Source organism: Fusarium graminearum, chromosome 2, assembly GCF_000240135.3.
Source record: "Fusarium graminearum PH-1 chromosome 2, whole genome shotgun sequence".
Lineage (NCBI taxonomy): Eukaryota > Fungi > Ascomycota > Sordariomycetes > Hypocreales > Nectriaceae > Fusarium > Fusarium graminearum.
Window position 1 is genome coordinate 1,782,327 of NC_026475.1, and position 22,983 is coordinate 1,805,309.

Genomic DNA, 22,983 nt, shown 5'->3' on the forward strand with positions numbered 1-22,983 from the left:
CAATACACCGAGGTCGCCAGAACTTATCTGCCAGATGACGACTCGCTTCCCGACACCAAGGAGCGTCCAGTCGCTATAGTCGTTCGCGACATGTTTAACTCCTTTATTCCCGCAAACATCGTGGCTGCCTTGGCGAACGACGAACTCCTTGCTGTCATCATTGTTGCCATCATTGTTGGATATCTCATTGAGTCCCCTCATTCACCCATCATTCGTGTCGCCGAAGAGATTGAGCGCATGATCCTCAAAGTCATCAACTTCCTCATCGCAGCAGCTCCCATTGGTGTCTTCTTCCTCATTCTGCCCAACTTGATGCGGCTCGACATTGGCGAGATCGGCTCAAACTTGGGTATTCTCATTGGCGCCACCTTGTCCACCATGGTCCTCCACATCTTGGTCGTTGTCCCCATCATCTTCTTCATCTTCACCCGAATGAACGCATATTCCTACTGGATCAAGATATCCCCAGCTTGGATCACGGCTTGGGGTTCTGCTTCCTCTGCTGCCACTCTTTCGGTCACCCTTCGATGCGCCAAGGAGCGTGGTGTCCCCGCCATCATCTACAAGTTTGCTTGTCCCCTTGGTTGTCTGATTAACATGGATGGTACCGCCATCTACCTCCCTGCTGCGGTTGTTTTCCTGGCTTCCACCCAAGGCATCACCCTGGACCCTACCTCATATGTCATTGTTGCACTTCTGTCGACCTTGGCTTCGATTGGTGTCTCCCCCATCCCCTCGGCCTCGCTTGTCCTCCTGCTCATGATTGCCCGCTCGGTCAACGTTGAGATCACTGGAATGTACGCCGTAATCGTAGCCATCGACTGGCTCCTCGACCGCTTCCGTACAGCGATCAACGTTTCTGGCGATCTGTTTGCTGTCATGATCATTTACAAGCAGACCGGAATGGAGGATCCCGAAGAGGTTATCGAGGAGACCGCCCGGGAGACTGATGCGCACGAAAAGGATGCGACCAACCGGGTCTAGATACAGACCAAATAGGCTTGCTGAATGAAGGATGAACAATTTATAGCCGGCGTTGTTGCTTTTGAGAATACCATATCATAAATAGTTGAAGAGTTGAATTGATTACTGTCTTCAAGACAAACAATAAGTTTCCATATTATCGGTCTCGAGACGATTGTGACTCATATGATTGATATCTTGTCCGAAGCAAGTGAATGTGATGACTCGTTCAAACCAAGAACGTTTGACAGGGAAGACGCTGACGGGTAGAAAGCTTGGCTTTGTGATCGGTCTTGGAAAGCGACCAAATCCAGGCCATTGTGTGGGGAAGACTCTTGGCAGAAGAATAATTGTGCGAAATCAATAGAGATCTCTCGAGAAACAGAAGATAAACGCTTTGGTATCCTTAAACGCATTCCTATGCGCTACAATGTCTTGAAGTAGCATCTCGGTACTGAATAAACAAGCATGAAAAAAAATTAATTTGGTGAGGATGTGGGGATGTACAAGAAGAAAAGAGTTGGATGAAGCATTTCTTGGCGCGAGGGTCCTTCCTGCCTACTTATAAAGTGAACGAGAGTGCCTGTGCAGGAAGTTGCTTGCCTGTTAAAGGATTGATAACATCTATTTTAGTGCAGTCTAATCTAAAACAGGTAGGTGCGTTGGTAATCACTCTTATCAGTTTCCTCCAGCCACTTCCAGACCCTCAAAGACCACAGGCCTTAAGTTCGCGAGGTGCCTGCTCATTTACAAAGACACAATACACCAGCACGTGGTACTGTACAGTTACCAAAGTGCCGGTAGAATAACTTAGTAGTATTAAGTGAAAGGCAACATAGAGTGGACTCTGTCAAGAACTTATTTGTCTAACAGAACAGCCTGGGCTTCTTTGGGGGGTTTGTTATTTCAAGGACGATATAGCCTTTGGAATGCCACATTTTCCAATATCCTTGACCCGTTCAAATTCGAGATACCATTACCACCTGCATCCAACTGCTTATCGTACTTTCCCATCGCCATCTCGGTCAGAAAAGGCCCAAGTCGTTCCGTTGGGCTGTGCATAGAATGTAGCAACGTCCGTGTAATCGGTCCAAAGACTAGATCGAGCGCATTGTATACAATACCAGGACTGGGAATGTGCGGTTTGATCGCATCGTGATTGGCAGCATCTACATGACAAGGACGTACAGTCTCGACATGGAACTTCGATGTGCGCAGCTCAGACAGCTTTCTCTCGGCTTCTCCCTTCACACGCCCGAAGAGCGACGTGAATGTTCCTGGTGTTGTAGTCGCACCGTAAGCAGAGACATAGATGAAACGGAAGGGCTCATTTGCGGGTGGCAGGGTGGAGAGAGCCTCAGCGGCAGCGACAGGGAAGTCTCTAGTGATGGTGACATATTCTCTGTTGCGTGCTGTCAGTCAAATGTTATGCTCTTCAAGGTAACTAAAATGGTAGAGACGAACTCTTTTGTCACCTTGAGTTGGCTGATTCCCAATGCCCAGACTACCCCGTTGGCGCCTTGTAACTGTTCAAGAACTTTAGGCTCGTATTTTGTAAAGTCTTTGTGGATTATCGTATTGACTCTTGAATCTTTCTCGGCCAAAGGCACGGGTCTTCTGCTCAAGATGGAGATCTTGGTGATCTCTTTCGATTTCAGCATAGCATCTAAAACGCTGGAGCCAACGAGGCCTGTAGCACCAGTAAGGATGAGATGCATGATTCTTTAAGTCAGGTCGAAATAATAGCTTAATCGATGGTCAATTGGAGAATGAAGATGGCTTCTGGGTGATAGGCCCAAGCTTGATACTAATAGCTGTGGGATTATATACTGCAACAAACTCCGCCATGGGCGGACTATAGAACCCAAAGTGTTTGTTTGAGCATAGACTCGCTATTAGCGTTGTAATAAGCGGACTCCAACACCCGCAAGATCGAAGAATGTAATCTATCTCCATGATGGGTACCGGATTTAACATATACTAAATCCGATTTTGTGTACATCTTGTAGAGATGTTAAGTCCATATGATGTCGGGTGCGTACATTTATTCCATCAGATAGTCACTAATGATATAGTCCAATTATACTTTTGCACAATGATGGGTAAAGATTGAATTGAAAGCAATGTCTATGGTAAAATGTAAATCGCTGTCGAGGTATATGTGTACTACCAATGCCAAACACCATGCTATATCATATATCAAGGTCTACAGTCTAATTTTTGTTTCAACGGAGCCTGTCTTATTGAGAATATTTCGAGAAGATCACTTGGTTTGAGCGAGGTTGTTGTTGTTGGCGATTCGGTTTGGTGAGCCACGGCGCGAACCAACAATCTTGTTGTTGGTGGCATACTTCTTGATGAAGTTTGTCGTCGATTTTACCCCAACGATGCCGTAGACTGACTGGGCATAAAGCACAAGACCAGCGACGTGAGGACAAGCCATGGATGTACCATCCTCGACGTAGGTGCCGTTATCGCTCAGCCACGAGGCAGAAACGATGTCGACACCAGGGGCCAAAATATCAACTGATGAACCGTAGTTGGACCAGCTGGGAATCTTCCAGTTGTTGTCAATGGCTCCAACGGTGATGGCCTGAGGGGCGGAGGAAGGAGATGTCAGGCTGGCAGATTTGCCTTGGTTACCAGCAGCGACGACAATGATAACACCAGCCTTGGCGGCGTTCTTGATAATATCGTTGAGAGCACCAGAAACACCGTTGACACCGAGAGATAGGTTGATGACGGAAAACTCTTGTCGCTTCTTCTTGATGATGTCGTTGACGGCCCACTCAATACCGGTCATGATGACTGAAAGGTCGGCCGAGTCGCCCTGGAAGACCTTGACAGAGATAATTTTGGCCTTCTTGGCGACGCCGTAGGTCTTACCCGCGAGGATTCCAGCGACGTGAGTACCGTGACCGAGACGGTCAGTGAAATCTCTTCTGAAAGCTGTCCAGCCGTTCTTGGCGCGACCCTGGAACTCCTTGTGGGTGGTGCGAACACCACTATCAACGAGATAGGCGTAAGAGTCTGAGCCGCTCGACTTGTGGTAGTAGTAGTTGTTGTAACCCTTCCTGCGGTGCGAAATAGTTCCGAGTCCCCATGTGCTGGGTGTCTGGTTGGCCTCGCCCCTCTTCTCCAGTGACTGGTAATCATCATCATCTTCTTCTTCATTGGTGGGCTGTTCATCTTGGCCTGCTTCTGTTGAGGGTTGCACGGGCTGTTCTTGTCGCTTGCTAGGGTTCCATGTCAATTGAACTCGACGATCAGGCTCAACGTGGGCCACCTGTACATATTGTCAGTGATGCGTTATCACTCTTATTATCAATTGATCTTACTGCTGAGCTCTTCTTGATCTCCTTTATTGTTTCGGGACCGAACGTGCCAGCGTAGCCTCGGAAGCCGCCTTCAGTCTCAAACGTCTTCTCAACACCGTTGTCGGCTTCACGCTTCTCAAGACCACGTTTCTCAAGACTCCGTTTGTGAACGTCACCAACCCATTTCATATGAGCCTTAATCGTGGGTGGCTTAATCTCAGACTTGAGTGTGATGATATAGCTGTCGGGGATGACACTGTCAACGCCCTCTGGCGCTGTGGGAGCTGCCAGGACGCAGCCAAAGAGCGTGGTCGCAATAACTGCGAAGGTCTTGATTTGAACCATTGTTCAGGTAAATGTTATAAGGAAGGACACGAGTTGGTACTAGAAAATGCTGAATATAAATGAGAGTGTTGGTTTGGAGAAGAGATAAGTTTCAGTTTGGACGTTCTTTTTCCAGGATTAAGTACGAACTAGGAATATCACTAGAAGCCTTTTCTTAGGCATGTAAGTAGTCGAATCCCCTCCATCGGCGAGTCAGACGAGACCCAGATGCTTCGATATTGCCAGCCGTTCCAAATTTTAGCAAGCGCCTCGTCGTAACCGAATACCGAGTACTCTGCCACGCGGCCCGTACTAACTGACGCAGGAACAATGTATTTTAAAGGTTAGAAACTGGGTAACTCCGTGGGTCATAGCTCCAGCAAGGAATTAGAGAACAAACGACTGTACATGGCTGGCTTGTCAAGCTCAGTTAGGGTTAGCAAGCACATTCCTGTATGTACGGAATTGGGGAGACGATGCCAATCTTATTGATGAATCGTTCAGTGGCGCTCCAGTTTTCCAGGGACTGGATCCTCGTCAGAGTTGAATCGCGTGGTATTTAAGTTATCGACTGTTTGAGGGCAAGCTCAAGGAGTTGCGTAGCCAATGAGGTTAGAGTGTGTGACCCGGAAGTGGTATAAGTATAAGTTAAACTTCGCCTCCTCATGGCCTGGTCCTGATAGATTTGAGCCGCATTCCTCCTTACATAGTTCGCCTACGTATCCTTTTTAGGAATTCTCCGGCTTGTTCACTGAATGACGCAGGATTGTCTGTTCCAGCAAACTTACTGACAATGCCGATATTTCACGGGGCGTAACTGACAGGCGCCTGCTAACTACTGTACCGCCAAGCTGGTATTCCAATTATCGGGAACCTCCATATGGCCAGAACTTCATTTAACTGTATATGGTTAAAGTGTTGGAGTTGGAAGTTGCAACTTCCCATCATAGTTTGCCACTTTTGCAATGAGAAGGACTGTCCGTGGAGCACCATCATCAGGTTCCTGGTTCATTGTTTGGTAATCTGTAACCAGAGTCTGTAACAAACAATCGCTCATGAAACAGATCAGTGAGTTTCACAATGACTTCTCGAGATAGTTGGGCGTGTATCTTGTTGTCAGAACTGCAGCACTTTTCCATATTTGCCTCGGCAGTATATTACAGATATGATGACAATATCCATCACCCTTGGCAAGATCTAGAACTATACATTAAAATCATAGTGCTCATTTCGTGTTATAATTGCGTATCGTTTACTGCGGGCGTGAACATGGCACGAGATAGATTTGCATGTTTGCGGAAATAACAAAGTTCGCTAGTTGGCCTGATCAGGGGCGTGGCATAGTTATTCGTGACATGCCTGATGAATGGAAGCTTCATCTGTGGATGAATGAAATATGTTTCAGGATCAATAGAGTATGTATTCTTTCCAACTAACTGAGTCAATAGTACAGCTGCCAAGCTACATGCATGACAAACATTATATTCGCGGCAGGCAAAAAGTGCCAAGGTATTTACAGTAATTCATCTATACGTAGGGTCAAATGAACATCACTCTCGTATCTTCTATTTACTTATTGTCACTGCAGCGGCATTATAGTTCAACCTGATCAGTAATCGAGCCTCTCGACGGTGCAACTGATATCGAATGCTATCATCAAGTAACCTATTTTACACTTTTGGCATCTCGAGGCATAGTCTTGGCACGTCTATCAGCCTTGTGACACCTTACATGCTGGAATAAAGCTACCCAGTGCGGTATTCTAACTCTTTCGTAACAAGTCATCATATGCTCAACTTGAACAAGATTTGCTTTGAAATTCAGGTCTCATCGAAAGCTCCTGGTTGTACACAGCTGTCTTTCTCGTAAATTTACTGTGAGCAGATTGCTTTAAATATGTGAATCTTGTGGTGTTAAAATTCGTAATGCTGATGTAGGTTCAAACGTGTGTTAAGCAGTTAACTTGCATCAGCAGAGGTGCCGAGACATAGGCTATTCCCACAACTTGTCTTACACACGACGTTTGTGGTTTTCTGGGCATTGTAAATCTTTTCACATTCTAAAACATCAGGTGACAAGATCCAAAACCGTTGTGGTTTGGTTGACTTTGCTTTCCATAGCCTAGACGGTGTTGAGCTCCTGTGATGTGTTTTCTGTTCCACATCGGGTACCGACACATTCTATGTATCCGCTTAGCAGTTCCCCAACCTTGTACATCCTAATTGCTCTATGCATCTCTAGACACTGTAGATAACATGTGCAATGACCGTAACTCAAAGCAAGGTGCAGAACATGGGGCTATTAACATCGGCCAGTTGCTCAAGGACCATTTAAGACTGCCCGGAAATAGTACCTGATACTCTATAGCCACACAATACTAAACAGAACAACATGATTGGTTTTCCATAATCTTTAATTTACGGTTTTGTCTCCGATGCTGAATAAGTCAAGAGCGGCAAAAATAGCGATGGCGACACCGCCGAGTGCCGGTCGGACCATCGGGGGACCCTAGAGAAAGAAAGAAAAGAAAAAAAACCAACGGCAGGAGCATCGGGATTTCGGGGTCTCCTTGGAGGGGAGGGCCAGACTCTAATGTGGGGAAGTTACCAAAATTATGGCCAAACAAAGGTCGGAACTATGGTGTCAATTTCCCCTGCCCTTTTTTGTCATGCAACTTTCCCATCTTGCGACATCGAAGTCCTTTCCGAAGTCGGTCTAGTTCAATTGCGTGATTCTGTCAAAGCATCAACAATTCTCAATTCCGTCAAGTGAAACGGCAGCGATAGAGCAAATTGGCGCAATGGAGTTCGCTACTGTTACCGTTGTCCCGTTGAGTCGCCTCTTGGAGGGTTATACTTCTTCTTCCGCTCCGCCTCTCTTTCTCTTCCCTCCTTAGTCTCCAGTCTCTCCCTTCACTCTGAACTGAAAGCATCTCAACTCACAGGACTCTTACCCTCAAGATGCCTCACCAAGAGTCGGCCCCCGTGGCCAAAACCAACTCTGCCGACTTCAACAAGTTGTCGTCCAGCCTTCCCTTTGGCCAGCAGGTTCCTCTTTCATCCATCTCCGGCCCGACATATGTGACTGCCCAACTTCTCGTCCAGCAGATCGCATACAAGTTGTCCGACAAGATCTTCTCTTACTCTCCCGAGACCTTCGACCTCGATATCGCACTCAAGCAATGGGCCTCCCAGAACGAGAAGAACATCCACGGATACTCCACTGAGGTTCTGCCCCTCCAGACCCGAGTTGGTGCCGGTGCGCTCGCCCTGGGTTACATCTTCTCTCCCGACTTCGATGTCACCAAGCGTCACATCCCCCAGTCCCTGGTTGCGCCCTCAGGCAGCCTGCAGCAACTTCGCGGCACCCTCGACCAGCTCTCTCTCCTCTACGGCGTCTCCAGCCCCTTTGTTGCTCACGTCGCCGCTCTCGACTACTCTGACAGCAAGGGCCTGATTTCCAACTATGATGTTGCTCTTCGCCTTGCTGAGGACCTTGGCCTTGGTCTTGTCGCCAGCACCTCTACCTACGAGGCTCAGCACATGTCCGTCTTTGCTACTCTCCTAGCTACTCTCCTGCCCACCCTTCACATCTACGATGGTGTCCGTGTTGCCCGTGAGACACTTCGCGTTGTTGATGCTTTGAGCGAGAACGGCATCGCCGACTTGTACAGCAAGCTCTCCGCTGAGGCTGGCAAGCTCAACACCCGCCTTGACACTGCCGGAAAGGCTGTCGAGCTTCTCAAGCTTTTCAACGACGAACTCGGTACCGTCTACCAGCCTTTCGAGTACCACGGCCACGAGTCTCCTGATGTCGTTCTCGTTGCCTTCGGCAGCGTCGAGTCTCAGGTCTCCAAGGAGGTCTTAGCTAAGCTCTCCGCTGATGGAGCCAAGGTTGGCGTGATCAACGTCCGAATCTACCGACCTTTCATTGAGGAGGCCTTCCTTAACGCTATCCCTGCCTCTGCCCGTACCATCGCCGTCCTCGGCCAGGTCAAGGATGAGCTTGCTGTTGAAGACGAGGCTACCCAGTCTGCTCTGTACAGTGATGTTCTGACCGCTGTTGCTTTCTCCGGCAAGTTTGACAACGAGCCTGAGGTCCTTGACATCAAGTACACCCCTGCTCAGTCTTTCACTCCTCAGGGTTTGGTTGGCACTCTACACAAGATCTTTAACAACGACGGTGAAGCCAAGAAGCTGCCCTCTCTCGTCCAGGCTCAGCAATTCACCTTCTGGGACCTCGACAGCTCGTCCGCTCTTAACTCCCCCAGTGTTATCGGCAACCTCCTCTCTCAAGAGTCTACCTCTAACGTATATGTCAACGAGATCTTCGACAACCTCACCCAGGGTGGTGTTGTCCGCAGTGATCTGCGATCCTCCAAGAAGGCCCTTGAGGCTCCCTATGACATTGACAACGCTGACACCATCGTTGTTGGCGACGAGAACATCCTCAAGGAGATCGACGTTCTCAAGGGCCTGGCTGATGGCGGCAAGGTCATTGTCAAGCTGTCCAACTTCAAGGATGATGAGGTTGAGAAGCGTCTTCCTGTTGCTTTCCGAAAGGGTCTTCAGGAGAAGTCAGCTCAGCTATTTGTCCTCGACTCTACCTACTCTCCTGCTTTCGAGAAGGATCCTCTTTTCTCCAAGTTCCTTATTGAGTTGGCTTTCCTGAAGGTTGCTCTCCCTGACTACACCCCTGAGAAGATTGCCAAGCACATCCTCACTGAGGGTCATCCTCCTACTCTGGAGGAGGCCATCGACGCTGTCGGCCTTTGCCTCCGCCAGTTCGAGGTTCCTGCCACCTGGGCCGAGGTCGATGCCGACTTTGCTGACCCTAACCTTCCCACCACTATCCAGTCCAACAGCTTCGTTGTCCACAACAAGGAGGAGATTGAGGAGACATTTGAGCTCCGTGACTGGCAGGCCGCTGCCAAGTCGCTCGCTTTCAAGGAGGCTTATGGTACCAAGAACGTTCTGCGACCTGAGTTGGCTGTCAAGACCTCTACTATCACCGTCAAGGAGAACCGCCGCCTCACTCCTCAGGATTATGACCGCAACATCTTCCACATTGAGTTCGATCTCGGCGACTCCGGTCTTACTTACAAGATCGGTGAGGCTCTTGGCATTCACGCTGAGAACGATGAGGAGGAAGTCAGCCAGTTCATCGAGTTCTACGGCCTCAACCCTGCCGAACTGGTTCAGGTCCCGGCCCGTGAGGATTCTACCCTTCTCGAGACCCGCACTGTCTTCCAGGCCCTCGTCCAGAACGTTGACATCCTTGGCAAGCCTCCTAAGCGCTTCTACGAGGCCCTTGCTGAGTTTGCCACTGATGAGACTGAGAAGCAGAAGCTCGAGGCTCTTGCCAGCCCTACTGGTGCCGAGGATCTGAAGCGTCGTACCGAGGTTGACACTGCTACCTACGTTGACATTCTTGAGGAGTTCAAGTCTGCTCGTCCTAGCTTCCAGGAGCTCATCAAGATCGTCAGCCCCGCAAAGCGTCGAGAATACTCCATCGCCTCTGCCCAGGCTGTCACCCCCAACTCGGTGTCTCTGATGATTGTCGTTGTCGATTGGGTTGACCCTCGTGGCCGCACCCGATACGGACACGCTACCCGATACCTCAGCCGTCTGCCGGTCGGGGCCAAGGTCACTGCCTCTGTCAAGCCTTCTGTCATGAAGCTACCTACCAAGGACACTGCTCCTCTCATCATGGCTGGTCTTGGAACGGGTCTCGCTCCCTTCCGTGCCTTTGTCCAGTACCGTGCCATGCAGAAGGCTCAGGGCAAGGAGATCGGCTCCATCCTTTTGTACCTTGGTTCTCGTCATCAGCGTGAGGAGTACCTCTATGGTGAGGAATGGGAGGCCTACCTGGCTGCCGGTGTTGTCACTCTCATCGGTTCTGCCTTCTCTCGTGACCAGCCTCAGAAGATTTACATCCAGGACCGTATGCGCCAGACTCTCAAGGAGATTGCCAAGGCCTACATTCAGGATGAGGGCAGCTTCTACCTGTGCGGTCCTACCTGGCCTGTGCCTGACGTGACCAAGGTTCTCGAGGAGGCTATTGCCCACGAGGCCAAGGCTGCTGGCAAGAAGATTGACCCCCGCAAGGAGATTGAGAAGCTTAAGGAGGAGGGACGATACGTCCTTGAGGTTTACTAGACGATGTGTCTCTTTTTATGATTAATGCCCAAAATGGTGCTCAGTAGTATAGAAAGCATTGAAGCGTTTGAATACAACCGAACATTTGGCTGTTCATGTTATATCTGTTGATCTATGAGATATCCGGTGACTTGATCACACACAATCTGTCGTATAAGCAACCTGACAATATCAGGAACTCTAGTGGCTATGTTTACGGTTCCAAAACACTCTCTCTTCCTGGCCGAGTCTTCACACATTGCCAATATTGAGAGCCATACGCATATCGACAACACTTTGAGCCTGAGGACTTCATCATACCGCCAGGCCAGACTCATGTCTCCCTTGATGACCGGGGCATTGGATCTTTACACGCGCGACTACCGGTAAAACTTTGAAATTGTTATCCGCCTTAACAATAATCCCAAGATGCTGCCCGACGTCAATATCGTCTCATTTTGCGGGATTGTTCTAGACCTCGAGATCGCTTCAGCGAAAAAGCAAATACCGGCGCAGTGAAACCGACTAGTGACCAACGAAAGTGAGTTTTCCGTTGTTCTCCGGTGCGGCCAGAGCAAATCTGGAAACCCGAGCTTGAATTTCCTTTTGTTCTGATCCCAATTGTCCCCCTCCCGCAAGCGAGGTTTGCCGATCCCTTTGGGCATCAACCCTAGACCATGGATTTTTCCCTCGTGTTGAGCCTCAGCCTAACCTAGTGAATGCCCAATATCTGTTCACGTGTAGGACTTTTGGAAATAAAGGGGTCCCAGGGCCTGAACTCTACAAGAAATAAGCCACTCTGCGGAAATTGTGATGTTGGGGTAGTAGAAAGTCCGACGGCATGGGTGCAACACGAAAGGAGCCATCCGAAGCTGGAAAAACTATAGGTTGCACCGTCAGGTAGATCGTTTTTAGGGTTTCAGCGACCGGTGAGGGAGATTGTGATACAGAGAAATAGTACCGACGATAGCCTGCTTGCTGTTTGATTAAGCTTCCGGAATGTCTGCGATGGTGTCAACTGCTACATAGCCTGGAAGCGCTGTAAGCCAATCTGGAAAGCCGTCGGCATAGAGACGGTCCAAGCAACGGAGACTCCGGATCATATGTTTGGCTGAGACGATGCACGTGTTACAACAGACATGCACAACGGAGATAGAGTATATGATCAATCAGCTACGAGTTCTATATCTGGGACTGCGTGGTGGCACATCATGTTCGATCATGGATGCTTTGCAGGTCGTTTTTTACCGGAACAGCTTGGAATAGGCAAAGAGCTGCAGTAAATGGGCTATACGAGACTACGTATAAGTCGGGTATAACAGCAAAAAGAGACAAAAAACCAAGTTACATGCCCCGTACTGGAATCGAACCAGTGATCTTATCATTACTAGTGATACGCTTTACCACTGAGCCAACGGGGCTTCTTTGGAACTTGTTGAAGACAGTGTTGCAGTACGGGTTCAAGTTTGCAGTAGAATGGAGAGAAGCTTGAGGTTGATGCGAGACCAGTATGTGGGATGCACTTTGTTTAGCGGACCAGTCCCATGAGGGACATATAGAACGGAAAGAAGGAAGAGCTCTGAAGTTTCCAAAGAGACTGGCTGTAATAGAACCCATCTGCAAAGGTCATCGAACATCCGACAAAGAAATACAGAAACGTTCACACGGCCACGAGCGACTAAACTTGTTCATCTATATTGCTTCAATTAGTGGTAGTTTGAACACGCTCTCTTAATCGCTTCTGCTATATATATGCAGCAAATGATGTAGAGCACATTGAGTCTGAAGAACTGACTCCCTGTAGCCTAAGATATCTATTGAGTCTACTCCGTACAGGGTATCTATATGAGCGACCATTGCACAACAACGCACACAACAACAGTGAGGCAATCAACTCAACGTCTGTATAAAAAAGAAGGACATGAGCATTGAGTATACGAATAATGTATGTATGCAAAAATCGATGCAGATGGCAAAAAAACAACTCCCCCGGGAAGGCTCGAACTTCCGATCTCCCGATTGTCTATGAATAACAGTCGGACGCTTTAGCCAACTAAGCCACAGGGGACAGGCTAATTGATGGTATGGCTTGTCGTATTAGTGTATATATCACAACAGTTGTGGCTAGACGGTAACTCTGAGTTTAACCATCGTCTTGTCTCTTGTATTGAGTGAACAACTTACCCTAGGTCTTTCCACGGATAACCTACAAGTATCTTTTCTGTCCTTCCAAGTACCTGGCACGGTATCTCGTACCGTACGCATGGAATGCGCCTACGATTCCTTCATCGATCTTAAACGATCAAGATCGAATCGCATCCAGAATCTGAAATGCGAGAGGGAGGGCCCGATCATCGGAGACCTACTTGTCGTATATCGACGAATGTTTACGAGACGAATAATCGTTTTCTTTCAGAGTATGACCAACGAACGCCCAAAAAGCAAACATGACCGACCCCCAATCACTTGGCATCGTCAATCGAAAGTGAAGAAGAAAAAAGCAATGTTTAGTGTAGTTTACCCTCTTCTCCCAAGAAAAAGGATGTGGGAACACCGACAAAGTCCGATGGAGCTACTGCGAGAAACTGCAAGAGGAACAAGATCTCATCTCATCGAACCATGTTTTGATTGATTGAAGATTTTGCCCACCGCATCGTTCTTGACCGACTGGTTGGGATACGACATCTCCTGAAATGCGCACCAAAGTAGATCGTCGACATGGGGTAGAGCGTCCGGTGGCATGCGTACATACGGTACGGTATCAGGTTGAGAAGGGATTATTTGACGGTGACCGACATCTCAAATGAGGCTGAACCTAACGAACCCCACTCACTTTTGTGAGAGGTTCGAACTGTCAAGTGAGGCTATGGTGATCCTTCTGTCAAGTTGCGTCGTGGTTTCGCCATCATGAGCAGATATCCTCCATGCTTTCTTTTTCTGAACCATCAACAAACATGCCATTTACTTCTAGATGAAACTTGACACTGTGATTTACGTCACACAACAGTCATTCATGCAAGTACTCGAAATAGCCCGTTGCTGACTGGTTGCTTTGTTTCAGTTCAGCTTCAGCCACAGTATACACAGGAATGCACAGTGCTTTTTTCTGGAAGCACAGCTGAGAACACTTACAACGACAGGGGAGATATTCACCGTCCCCAAAGTAAGTCCATCAGTAAAGGAAGAACTGCGTGGGTTAACAAGTCATTTTTTCCACAAGTTGATTTGCATATCCTGTCTCAGTTTACAAGTACCTGCTTGTCTGGTGTCTCAATGTAATGATCCGAAGTACATGCAATTCCCGCTCAGACCGATATGGAGATTTATCTCTTGGCAAAAGAGAAAACATCTTACTTATACGTAACAAGAATGGTATAGTCGATCTCGTAGTTATAAATCGCCGCTTGAAATCGGAAACTTGAGCGGAAACGATGCAAGGGACATGTTGGTCTTGGTGAGATGACAGATCAGATAAGGCAAGATGAGGCAAACGCACATTAACGATTGTCATTTATTAATTATAGCGTACAGATCGGAAACTCATGCAACTGAACTTGTAACCTCTTGTTGGCTTTAAACAGTCTTGTGCAGAATTTGTTTTCTTATTTCCTCATTTCTCTTTACTCGTCATATGCTCGCTTGGAACATCTTGTCCGTTGGGTTACCGCACCACCCTGTTGAGAGGAAAAGTAAAAGGCTAATTAAATATAGACTAATACATTAGCGAGTACGTAGCTTTGACTGTACCTAGTACGTGCTGCTGGGCTTGAAGATGGTCCAAGCGAGATCTGCAATATCCCTGTCTCAGCTCGTCTTCCCAAAAGCTCAAGCCCACAGCCCCATCTGAAGAAGAGCTAAGAGAAGCCCTATGGAGTACGGAGTAATACGGATACAGTGTGCCGAAAACATCTAGAGTACAACACGTACAGAGTACCTGTTGAGGATGGATAACCAAGAGAGAAAGAGAGAAAAGAGAGAAAAGAGAGAAAAGAGAGAAAAGAGAACAAAGTCTCTTTTCTCAGCCTCGTTTGTTGTCCCGTGTCTTGTGTCGCATCTAATTAATAACCGAAGGCACTGGAACAGGAGTGAGCCAGGATATATCTAACTACCGATACTGGGGTGCCTCAGAGATAACATGATCACGGATGTAGAGAGTCTACGTACCTACCCATCCCTTACCCTTCCTTCACTTCCCTTACCTCAGACAAACCCAACCCACATCTTTTATTGTCCTGTCATGATATGATATGATGCATGTGTAACCTGCAGTGGACCATAATATGACCAAGGCTAATGTACTGTGTCATGTACAACTAAGTCATCAGACCCCCTTACTGTATGTATGCACTTGAGAGTATCCATATCTCTTGTTGTCTCGTAACCAACACCGTCGTCACATATCATAACCACTTTGAAAAATCTCCGACAAGAGCATGCGTACCTCCTTTCCAATATTCTAGTCTCTCGGCGTAATTAAATCCTTGACCAATGAGTAAAATGCCCCCTCGGGTGAAAATCCTGAATCAATTGTATTTCACGCCAGGTTTCTTTCTAACTTGGATGCTGTGTTGGTGGATGCTGACCCTTTGTATAACCCCAAATTCCAATAAGAGGAAAAGTAACAAAACGCGCAAGACGAATGACATTGAAACACTCTGTCATGAGTGTGACGACAAGTGTAAAATGAGGAATACAAAAAACAAACAGCCCAATGCAAAAAAAAAAAAGTGATATGTTACGATATCTCTAATAGTTGTCACACATGAAATGAAAATGCAACGAGAACATGATGAACCAAGACTAACCAATTGAGGCGAGGCGAGGCAAATGACCTGGAAAATGGAAAAGAGGAAGCAAAAAAAGCAAAAAAAGAAAAGGAATCCCATGGATATCGCAATGTAAAAGAAAATCGGCCTTTCAATAGCCACCGCAGACTCCTCATCTCTGACAGAGAATCCCTCCCATTTGTGAATGCTGTAACCGGAAAAAGTAAAGCCCATAACTAATAACCAGAGATGGGAACTGCGTGTTTCCCAACTCATCATCATTGTCGTCATCATCAATCATCCCCGTCCCCCCTCTCTCTCGATGTTGGTTCAGCTCAGGCGAGAGCGCCGTGTATGTGCGAGTGTGAGGCGGGTCTGGGTCTGGGTCGTGGTGTCTTGAACTGCCGGGGGGTTTCAACCTTTTTGGCGCCGATCAAATGCTAGACATGGGGTAATGGGTAGAGGTAGGACATGGCTCGTGTCAACTCCCTTGCAAGACAATGACCAGGGGTGCACCCTTGTCTCTTGTCCCCCATGTCAGTGTGTCCCTGTTGGTTGGGTTCGATCCCTTTTGGACGATGGATTTTTGGTTGTCGCTTTTCCCCTTTTGAAAAAGACACAGTAAGGGCAAGGGCAACAAGACAAATCTCCTGTCCACTTCTAGTTGGCCCAACCGCCAGTCCAGTCCTGGAGGTCCCCGACAATTTGGTATGTAGGGTTCGCCGAGTGGCCATCTCCGCCCTTCTTGTCCCAGGCCCATCGGTCGGCTAGGTCGCAGTCAAGGGTGCCCTGCATCATAGCCATCACGTAGTCACCAATGACGGGCAGGAACTTCCAGCCGTGGAATGAACCTCCAGTTGCGATATAGAGATTGTCGGATTGCGGGTGGGGAGTTATGAGGAAGTCATGCGTTGGTGTTGATGCGTCCCTGTGGCATAGAAACACCGGTCAGACCATGATACTCAGAAATAACATTGAACCAAGACAGAAACAAGACAAGACAATGTCGTTCATTTCAGTTAACGGCAATTGGGGGTGGTGGCCGCATTGGCCTTGTCTTGCCTTGCCTTGGTTTGGCTTTGTTTTTGCTTACTTACCAACACATTCGGTAGGCCTCAATCTTGATATTCTCAACTTCCTTGCCATATAGACCATTAAACGTCCTTCGCGCCCGATCCTCAAAGAACTTGAGGTACCGAGGCCCTGTCCACGTGTTGTACGCGGACTGGTCAGGCACAACTGACATGGCCTCACCGGTCGGGGGAAATACTTGGTAGTTGGTGAAGCATAGGTCGCAGTTGAACTTGATAGTTCCGTCAGGCAGTATTGACATGCCCTCTCCTGCGGTTTTGTTAGCCTCATGACCGATGATATCCGCCTTGCATTGCCTCAAAACTCATCTCTGCTCGGCATAGAGATAACGCACCTTTAACCTGGGGCAAGCAGTTCTTGAGCACGGGGATTGTCGAGAACTTATCCTTTTGCGCGCCGTGCAGCTTCGCGAAGAAGCTCACAGCACCTGTAGCCAACAATCGTTCGCCAGCATGGAGCAGTGGCTTTTCTGGCGCGCTCTGAGCAAGTAGAGAAGCTGTTCGAGCCCCTGCTGCCAAAAGGGTCTTGTCAGCACGTAATTCCGTGCCGTCCTTGAGCGTGACGCCGACGCATTGATCTTCAGATCCAAAGTCCAGTGTCGTCACCTCGCCCATGATGAACTCGGCTCCGAGGTCCACCGCAGCCTGGACCACTGCGCCGAGCGCCTTGTCCGCCTCCCCGAACCCCACGTTGGGGTTCCAGAGAACCTTATCCACGCCATTGAAGTCGGCCGTCTCAAACGCACCGTTCCAGCGGCAGCGCACTTCCGCTACGGGTAGTAGCTCTGACTTGTTGGGAATTCCCATCTCGCGGTACGAGGCAATGCTCTCCTCGCCGAACGTAGAAGCGTCGGCGCGGAGCATGCCCACCTCGTGGTAGAAACTCTTGTAGAGCTCGTCATCCCTCCAGAGGGGCATGGCCCTTTTCAGCAGGCGCATGTAGAGCTTGTCCGGGTAGTCATCACGAATGATCTTGTTGATGTCGTGTGATGCGGCTCTGGGGTTGGGGTAAGCGGCCGGGTCGACAATGGTAACCTTGACGTTGCCCTTTCTAAGAAGCGAGAGCGCCGTCGAAGCACCAAAGTTGCCGGCCCCTATGATGAGGACAGAAGGAATAGCCATTGTGGTTGAGGGTGGGATATGTTCAGTTCAATTGGAGTCTCAGAGTTGGAACCGATTCAATGCGCATGAGAAGGGGAAAGGGAAATATGAAAGTATTGTTTGCTTGTTTCTCGGTGTTTAGAATAAAAGTGAGACTTGCCAACGCCATGTTGGGTCTCATGGGTGCGGACGACATCTAACTTTATATCCTCAGCCTTCAACCCCAAACCAAGCCAAACCCATGGCCGGGCCGGGAATTCTAGACCAATGCCAATGCTAGTTAATATCAAATAGCGGTCGACTCAGAGACAAACGCCAGAAACCCGAAACTAGTAACCGTTGAGAGTAAAGGCAATTGCCGGTCAGTCTCGTGTACATAGACTTAGTACTGACCGCATGCGTGCAAGTCAAGTCGAGCAAGGTAAGGCTAGGACAAGGCGTTCAAACATCCCATCCAATCCAATAGGTACATACACCACAGTACAGTGCTCTACAAGGTAGTGCAGAGTACAGTACAGTAGGAAATCCAGTTACATTAACCCTGGGTCCTGTCCAGGCGGCTAACCACCTAGTTCCACACTCCTTTGAGTAAGCAATGAACACACTTGGGTAATTACATGGACTGATTTAATCATTGATTGACGTGGACGTATGCCAAGGGAGTTGTCTCATCTTGACGGCTTCCAGCAAGGGGGGGTGTTGACCCAGAGAAAAGTAAAGAAGAAAAGAAAAATTAGAAGAAGAAGCAACACCACACACGAGAGAATCAACTAAGAACGAAGAAAAAAAGAGAACTTAGACAACTAGTCTAACTAGTTAGTTAGTATCTGTACCCCTGACCTTTGTGTGGTTGGCGGCTCAAGGGGGGTGAGAGAATATTCGCTGCAAAAAGAAGAAAGAAGATTAAAAAAAAAATAAAAAAAATAGGGCGAGTGATATCAGATGAGCCACACGTACAAAGAAAGTGGTTGTGTTGTACTTTTCTCGTAGAGCGTTAACCTTGTCGTCTCGGCGATCTCTGAAAGACTGAGAGAAAACATGCTCTTTTCTCTCTTCACCTTCTCCACCCAACCCGAAACAGTAAAAAAGTAAAAAACCCAGCTGGGGTCATGGGCTGGACGGGCAACAAGCTTCGAGTAGCCATGAATTCGTCTTTTGGTTGGTTGCGGGCTCATACATAGACTTAAATTATTACCTGTTCCGTGCCAGGTACCACAAGCTAGCTCCCTTGAATGATAAGAAATACAGAGACTAGATGGAACTAGTCTAGCTGCCTTACAACACTGTACTATGATCAAAGCGCCATGGCTGCTTGAGCTGTCGTTGTTTGTGTCGCCTAGATGCAGTTCTGCAACTTGCCCCCGAGGTTACCGATGCTCGACAGTGCTGTAGAGCCCGCGTATGCCATGCATCAAAGCTATCGGCATGCCAGGATCTCCGCGAGATCTGCTTTACCCGGTACGAATACATTGTACCGTACCATCTACCCACCCACACGCTGGGTATTCGCTACGAATACTGGGTCTCTGGCAGGAATAGCATGGAAGTGTTGTGCGATTCTCTCTCCGTACACAAGCAGTCACGCACTGTCAAAAGCCTATGAATTGTTGTTTGCTGTGTCGTGCCTGGTGGATCTAGTGTCGACAGTCAGATATTGACAACTGAAGCTGAAGTTGACGGACGCTATGACAGAAGTGCCTTGCCGTCCGTCGGATGTCCCTGGAACACACCGCTCGCTTGCCTTTCTTTTTTGTTTTCTCTTTTCCTTTTGTTCTCTCTTCCTTTCTTTTCTCCTCCTTGTCCTTGTTCTCTCTTCTCTTCTCTTGTCGCGTCTCGTCTCGTACCGTCTCGCCTCCTTGCTCTTTATTAATCCCAGTTTGCGGTGGAAGTTACCCCTCATGCAACCCCATGCATGTTCCCAGCTGCTTCCGCCCTAGTCCCGCACCGTTAAGAAGCCACGTGCGCCCCTAGGGATTGCGCGGAGCTTGCCTGTCTTGTTTCTGGAGTTGAGATGAGATGTCGAGGGGAAACATGTGTGGGGAAGCAGTAGATTGACCATTGAGATCGGATCGTGGTGCCGGGCGGAGCCTCCATTATAGCATGATGCCATGGTCGAGATGAGATGAGATTCCCTTATCTGCATAGACATGGCATTGCTGCTGGGCCAGGCTTGATTCTCTCCATCATTACACATTGATTTCTCAAAATTGGTGTTTCCGAATGGTTGGCTCACATTCTGATCGCCAGGGTACACGTCTGTGCAATGCCGTTAGCGTCGGGATCGTCTTCCAAAGATGCCCGAAAGAAGGGGGAATAGAAGGCGAGAGAGTTCAGCTCCTCTTTCCGCGAGAGGGCTCTGGAGCACCCTGGAGTTGAAATGTCACATTGCTGTAATATGAGATCGTATGGCTGCAAGTCATCTATGTCTTGCTGAGGCATGAGTGACAGCTAGACCACAGGCTTGGGAAAGCCACCCGTTCCTCACAAGGCGAACTGGCTTGTTACTCTGTATTGAAATGTACTCTAGTAGATCCTCAGACCCTGCCACCCTGCGCGCCTTCTGACAGCTCACTCCCCATGTTCTCTTGTGGAACTCTGATACGTTTCACCATTAGACGTGGCTCTGCTTCCTTTTCTCGAACGATCTTTGATGTGCGCTCCCGTCGTACGACTCAATCAGCAATCGTCAGATGCGTGTAACCGAAACGTCAAGCGCCGACACCCATTGATAAGTTTGCCCATGTTGCTGTCCGTCCGTCTTGGTCTGTAACCCATACCCTGACCCAGCTCTTGCATACAGTGTAGCATCCATTGCTGGGCGCTCCTGAGTCGTTGAGGCCTGCCGCCTGCCACAGCCATTGAAATTACTCGGCTTATACTAAGTCGATCCTTTGCTAATCTACATAAAAAATATGCCCCGCACAGGAATTCAGGATGAAAAAGAATTCTTGCATCCTGCCCGAAGGCTAGCTGCATATGTAACGAGTGTTGTTTTGGTGACTCTTCACCGATGATGCACCGCCAGCTTACAGATGATTGATTGCATCACCCACGAACGAAACGAGGTGTCCTCCGCCGAAGAAAGGTTGGGCCACCAGATCAATACCAAGAAGTGTGACCAACCATCAGTAATATTTTGGGTTGTCTTTTCAGTCCTTGAGGCCGGAGAAAGCACCGAAGTGTGTGTGGTTGCTTGCTTGCTTGCCACTGCAGAAGACACAAACGCACACATGCAGTCCATGTGTATACCCAAAACAATTTCCATGATTGGGATACAACGTTGGATAGTTAATAATAGATGGGCTTAGGTAGATAATCTCTTGGCGCAGTGTGATTGGTTCATGCAGGCTTCAGGCATTTCGGGTTTCTATGAGCCGCATGCTGAATTTTGACCGGTGGCGATCCTCCAATCAGAGACAAGTCCCCGAGTGTAAGGGAACTGACCGGTCGAGGTCACGCATCTTCATCATTGAGCTCGTGACCCGGGGCCTCAAGACATGACGCGATGCTTGACCGTCAATTTGTGTCTTTCGAGTCCATCTCGGCGAGCAAACTTGCGTTTTTTAGGCGGGTTTGGACAACCAGGAACGTCGCACCGCCAAGGTTTTCTGTGTTTGTTGCAATGTTGACTGTGTTATATCAAGGTCAGCAGGATCCAGCAACTGACTCTGTATGTGAGACTTACGCAAAAGAAGAGTTCCGATCAAAGATGACAAGTTTCCCGTCCTTGTCAACGCCACCCTTGTCGCATCGATATTCTAACGGGCAGTGATATGCGCCTTTGCCTCTTTGTTTGAGAGCGTCCATATCAATCTTGCTGAACTGTTCATCCTCATCTCCTCCCGAATCTTCTGAACCAGAGGCATTTCCGCCAGGCGATAGAGTGTCATCGGTGTTTTGGGATGTGAGTATGTTTCGCTGACCACCACGAACGCCAACACCAAGGCCAAGGCCAACACCAGCATCCAAACTTTCTCTGGGCGGTTGGTGAATCCAACTTGCAGGCTCAGACTTGACAGCAGGGAACGCAGGGGCGGTCTGGTAAGTACTAGATCCAGAATCGGGTTTTCGCCGCCAGACTTCTTGTACTTCTTCGGAGAATTTCTCCGCCAGATCACGTATCTTGCTGTAAGAAGGGATGAGCCATGTCATTCCAGAGTGGGTAGGTTTCATGAGTGGCACGACTTACCCTAGCTTGGTGATATTTATGTCCATAGTAGCCATCGGTTGTAAATCAGCCATGTAGGTCGTGGCAAAGGACTGCTCGTGAGCCTCTTCGGCAGCCCTCTCCACATGTGGCCCTTGGACCAGTTTATTTGTCAAGCAATACCACATTCGGGCAGTCTGGGCAAGGTAGTCGCCCACATCGTTAATGATGTTTTGGTGATGTCCGGGCGCTGTCCCGGCGGCGGTGAATTCAGCCTCTGATGCCAGGTCTCGGGAAGCAGCCTCTAATTGGTGCCGGACTAGGGCATCCAGAGAGTTGGGTCTCATCGAGTTGCCGGGTCCGGGTATAGCGTGGATCCCCGATTCAAAGACAAGCGCAGATGAAGGGACTGGCATGGTGGCCAGTATCGTATCTGTAGTGATAGTACTCTGTACCTCTCTAGATACTCTTGTATTTGTTGTTGACTAGCGTCGATACTGTATGTAACTAGAGCCACTATGTAATGTACTCCGTACTATGCTCGGGCGTCTGAACCAACCACGCGGGACCTAGCGGTAGTGCGTTGCAAATTGTGGCACGGAAGCTAAATAACGAAGGGCTCGGGCTCGGGACCGGCGCGGCGCGGCGGCGACCACGGGAAGGCAAAAATTTGGGGCAGCAGCCGAGGGGAAGGGAAACAGCAATAGGAATAGGAAAAGACGGCCGTCCTGGCCTGGCCTGGGTACGGGTTGTACGTATGTAGTAGGGTTTCGCTGTTGCGTTCCTGAAAACAGAAGAAAGGAAAAAGCGATGCTCATGCACTTGCTTGCTTGCTTGCTGTAGCTACGCTACCTTGGTGGCCGGTCAGAGAAGGGAGATGGGACAGTAAGTATGTAGCGTAACTCCTGGCGAATGCCCATAGGCGGGGTTGCGGGTGTACTGTAGTTAGGTGAGTACGGTACTGTACTCTGTCTGGTTCTGGTTCTGTGTCTGGGTTTGGCCTAGAAGCCAGTGCTCAAAGGCAAAAAAAGACAAAATGTCGCAGTATATGCTCGGTGAACGAGCGTCCTACGTCTTGGGGCCCGTGAAGGAGGACGACCGCAATACCCAACGGGGAATTGACAATATGAATGCTGT

At 48.7% G+C, this 22,983-nt stretch overlaps 6 protein-coding genes and 2 non-coding genes across 8 annotated transcripts; 2 read left to right on the forward strand and 6 right to left on the reverse strand.

Annotated features, from left to right (window-relative positions):
- Positions 1-1,051, forward strand: FGSG_13360 (uncharacterized protein). Its single transcript, XM_011321999.1, has one exon. It carries the CDS (start codon positions 91-93, stop codon positions 982-984), a length of 894 nt encoding a protein of 297 aa, XP_011320301.1. The 5' UTR covers positions 1-90; the 3' UTR covers positions 985-1,051.
- Positions 1,052-1,869: 818 nt separating this feature from the next.
- Positions 1,870-2,681, reverse strand: FGSG_08465 (uncharacterized protein; the record flags this gene model as incomplete). Its single annotated transcript, XM_011322000.1, has 2 exons — positions 1,870-2,365; positions 2,428-2,681. 2 exons carry the CDS (start codon positions 2,679-2,681, stop codon positions 1,870-1,872), a joined length of 750 nt encoding a protein of 249 aa, XP_011320302.1.
- A 545-nt stretch (positions 2,682-3,226) lies between these two features.
- On the reverse strand, positions 3,227-4,625 carry FGSG_08464 (uncharacterized protein; the record flags this gene model as incomplete). The annotated part of the gene is made up of 2 exons (XM_011322001.1): positions 3,227-4,249; positions 4,302-4,625. The coding sequence occupies 2 exons, from the start codon at positions 4,623-4,625 to the stop codon at positions 3,227-3,229; spliced, it is 1,347 nt and encodes a 448-aa protein (XP_011320303.1).
- Positions 4,626-7,564: 2,939 nt separating this feature from the next.
- Positions 7,565-10,858, forward strand: FGSG_08463 (uncharacterized protein; the record flags this gene model as incomplete). The annotated part of the gene is made up of 1 exon (XM_011322002.1): positions 7,565-10,858. One exon carries the CDS (start codon positions 7,565-7,567, stop codon positions 10,760-10,762), a length of 3,198 nt encoding a protein of 1,065 aa, XP_011320304.1. The 3' UTR covers positions 10,763-10,858.
- Positions 10,859-12,090: 1,232 nt separating this feature from the next.
- On the reverse strand, positions 12,091-12,162 carry FGSG_20706. Its single transcript has one exon. It is a non-coding gene; the product is annotated as a tRNA-Thr (tRNA).
- Positions 12,163-12,725: 563 nt separating this feature from the next.
- Positions 12,726-12,809, reverse strand: FGSG_20707. Its single transcript has one exon. It is a non-coding gene; the product is annotated as a tRNA-Asn (tRNA).
- Positions 12,810-16,167: 3,358 nt separating this feature from the next.
- Positions 16,168-17,720, reverse strand: FGSG_08462 (uncharacterized protein; the record flags this gene model as incomplete). The annotated part of the gene is made up of 3 exons (XM_011322003.1): positions 16,168-16,435; positions 16,605-16,848; positions 16,934-17,720. The coding sequence occupies 3 exons, from the start codon at positions 17,718-17,720 to the stop codon at positions 16,168-16,170; spliced, it is 1,299 nt and encodes a 432-aa protein (XP_011320305.1).
- A 3,660-nt stretch (positions 17,721-21,380) lies between these two features.
- Positions 21,381-22,262, reverse strand: FGSG_08461 (uncharacterized protein; the record flags this gene model as incomplete). The annotated part of the gene is made up of 2 exons (XM_011322004.1): positions 21,381-21,825; positions 21,889-22,262. The coding sequence occupies 2 exons, from the start codon at positions 22,260-22,262 to the stop codon at positions 21,381-21,383; spliced, it is 819 nt and encodes a 272-aa protein (XP_011320306.1).
- Positions 22,263-22,983: the final 721 nt, after the last annotated feature.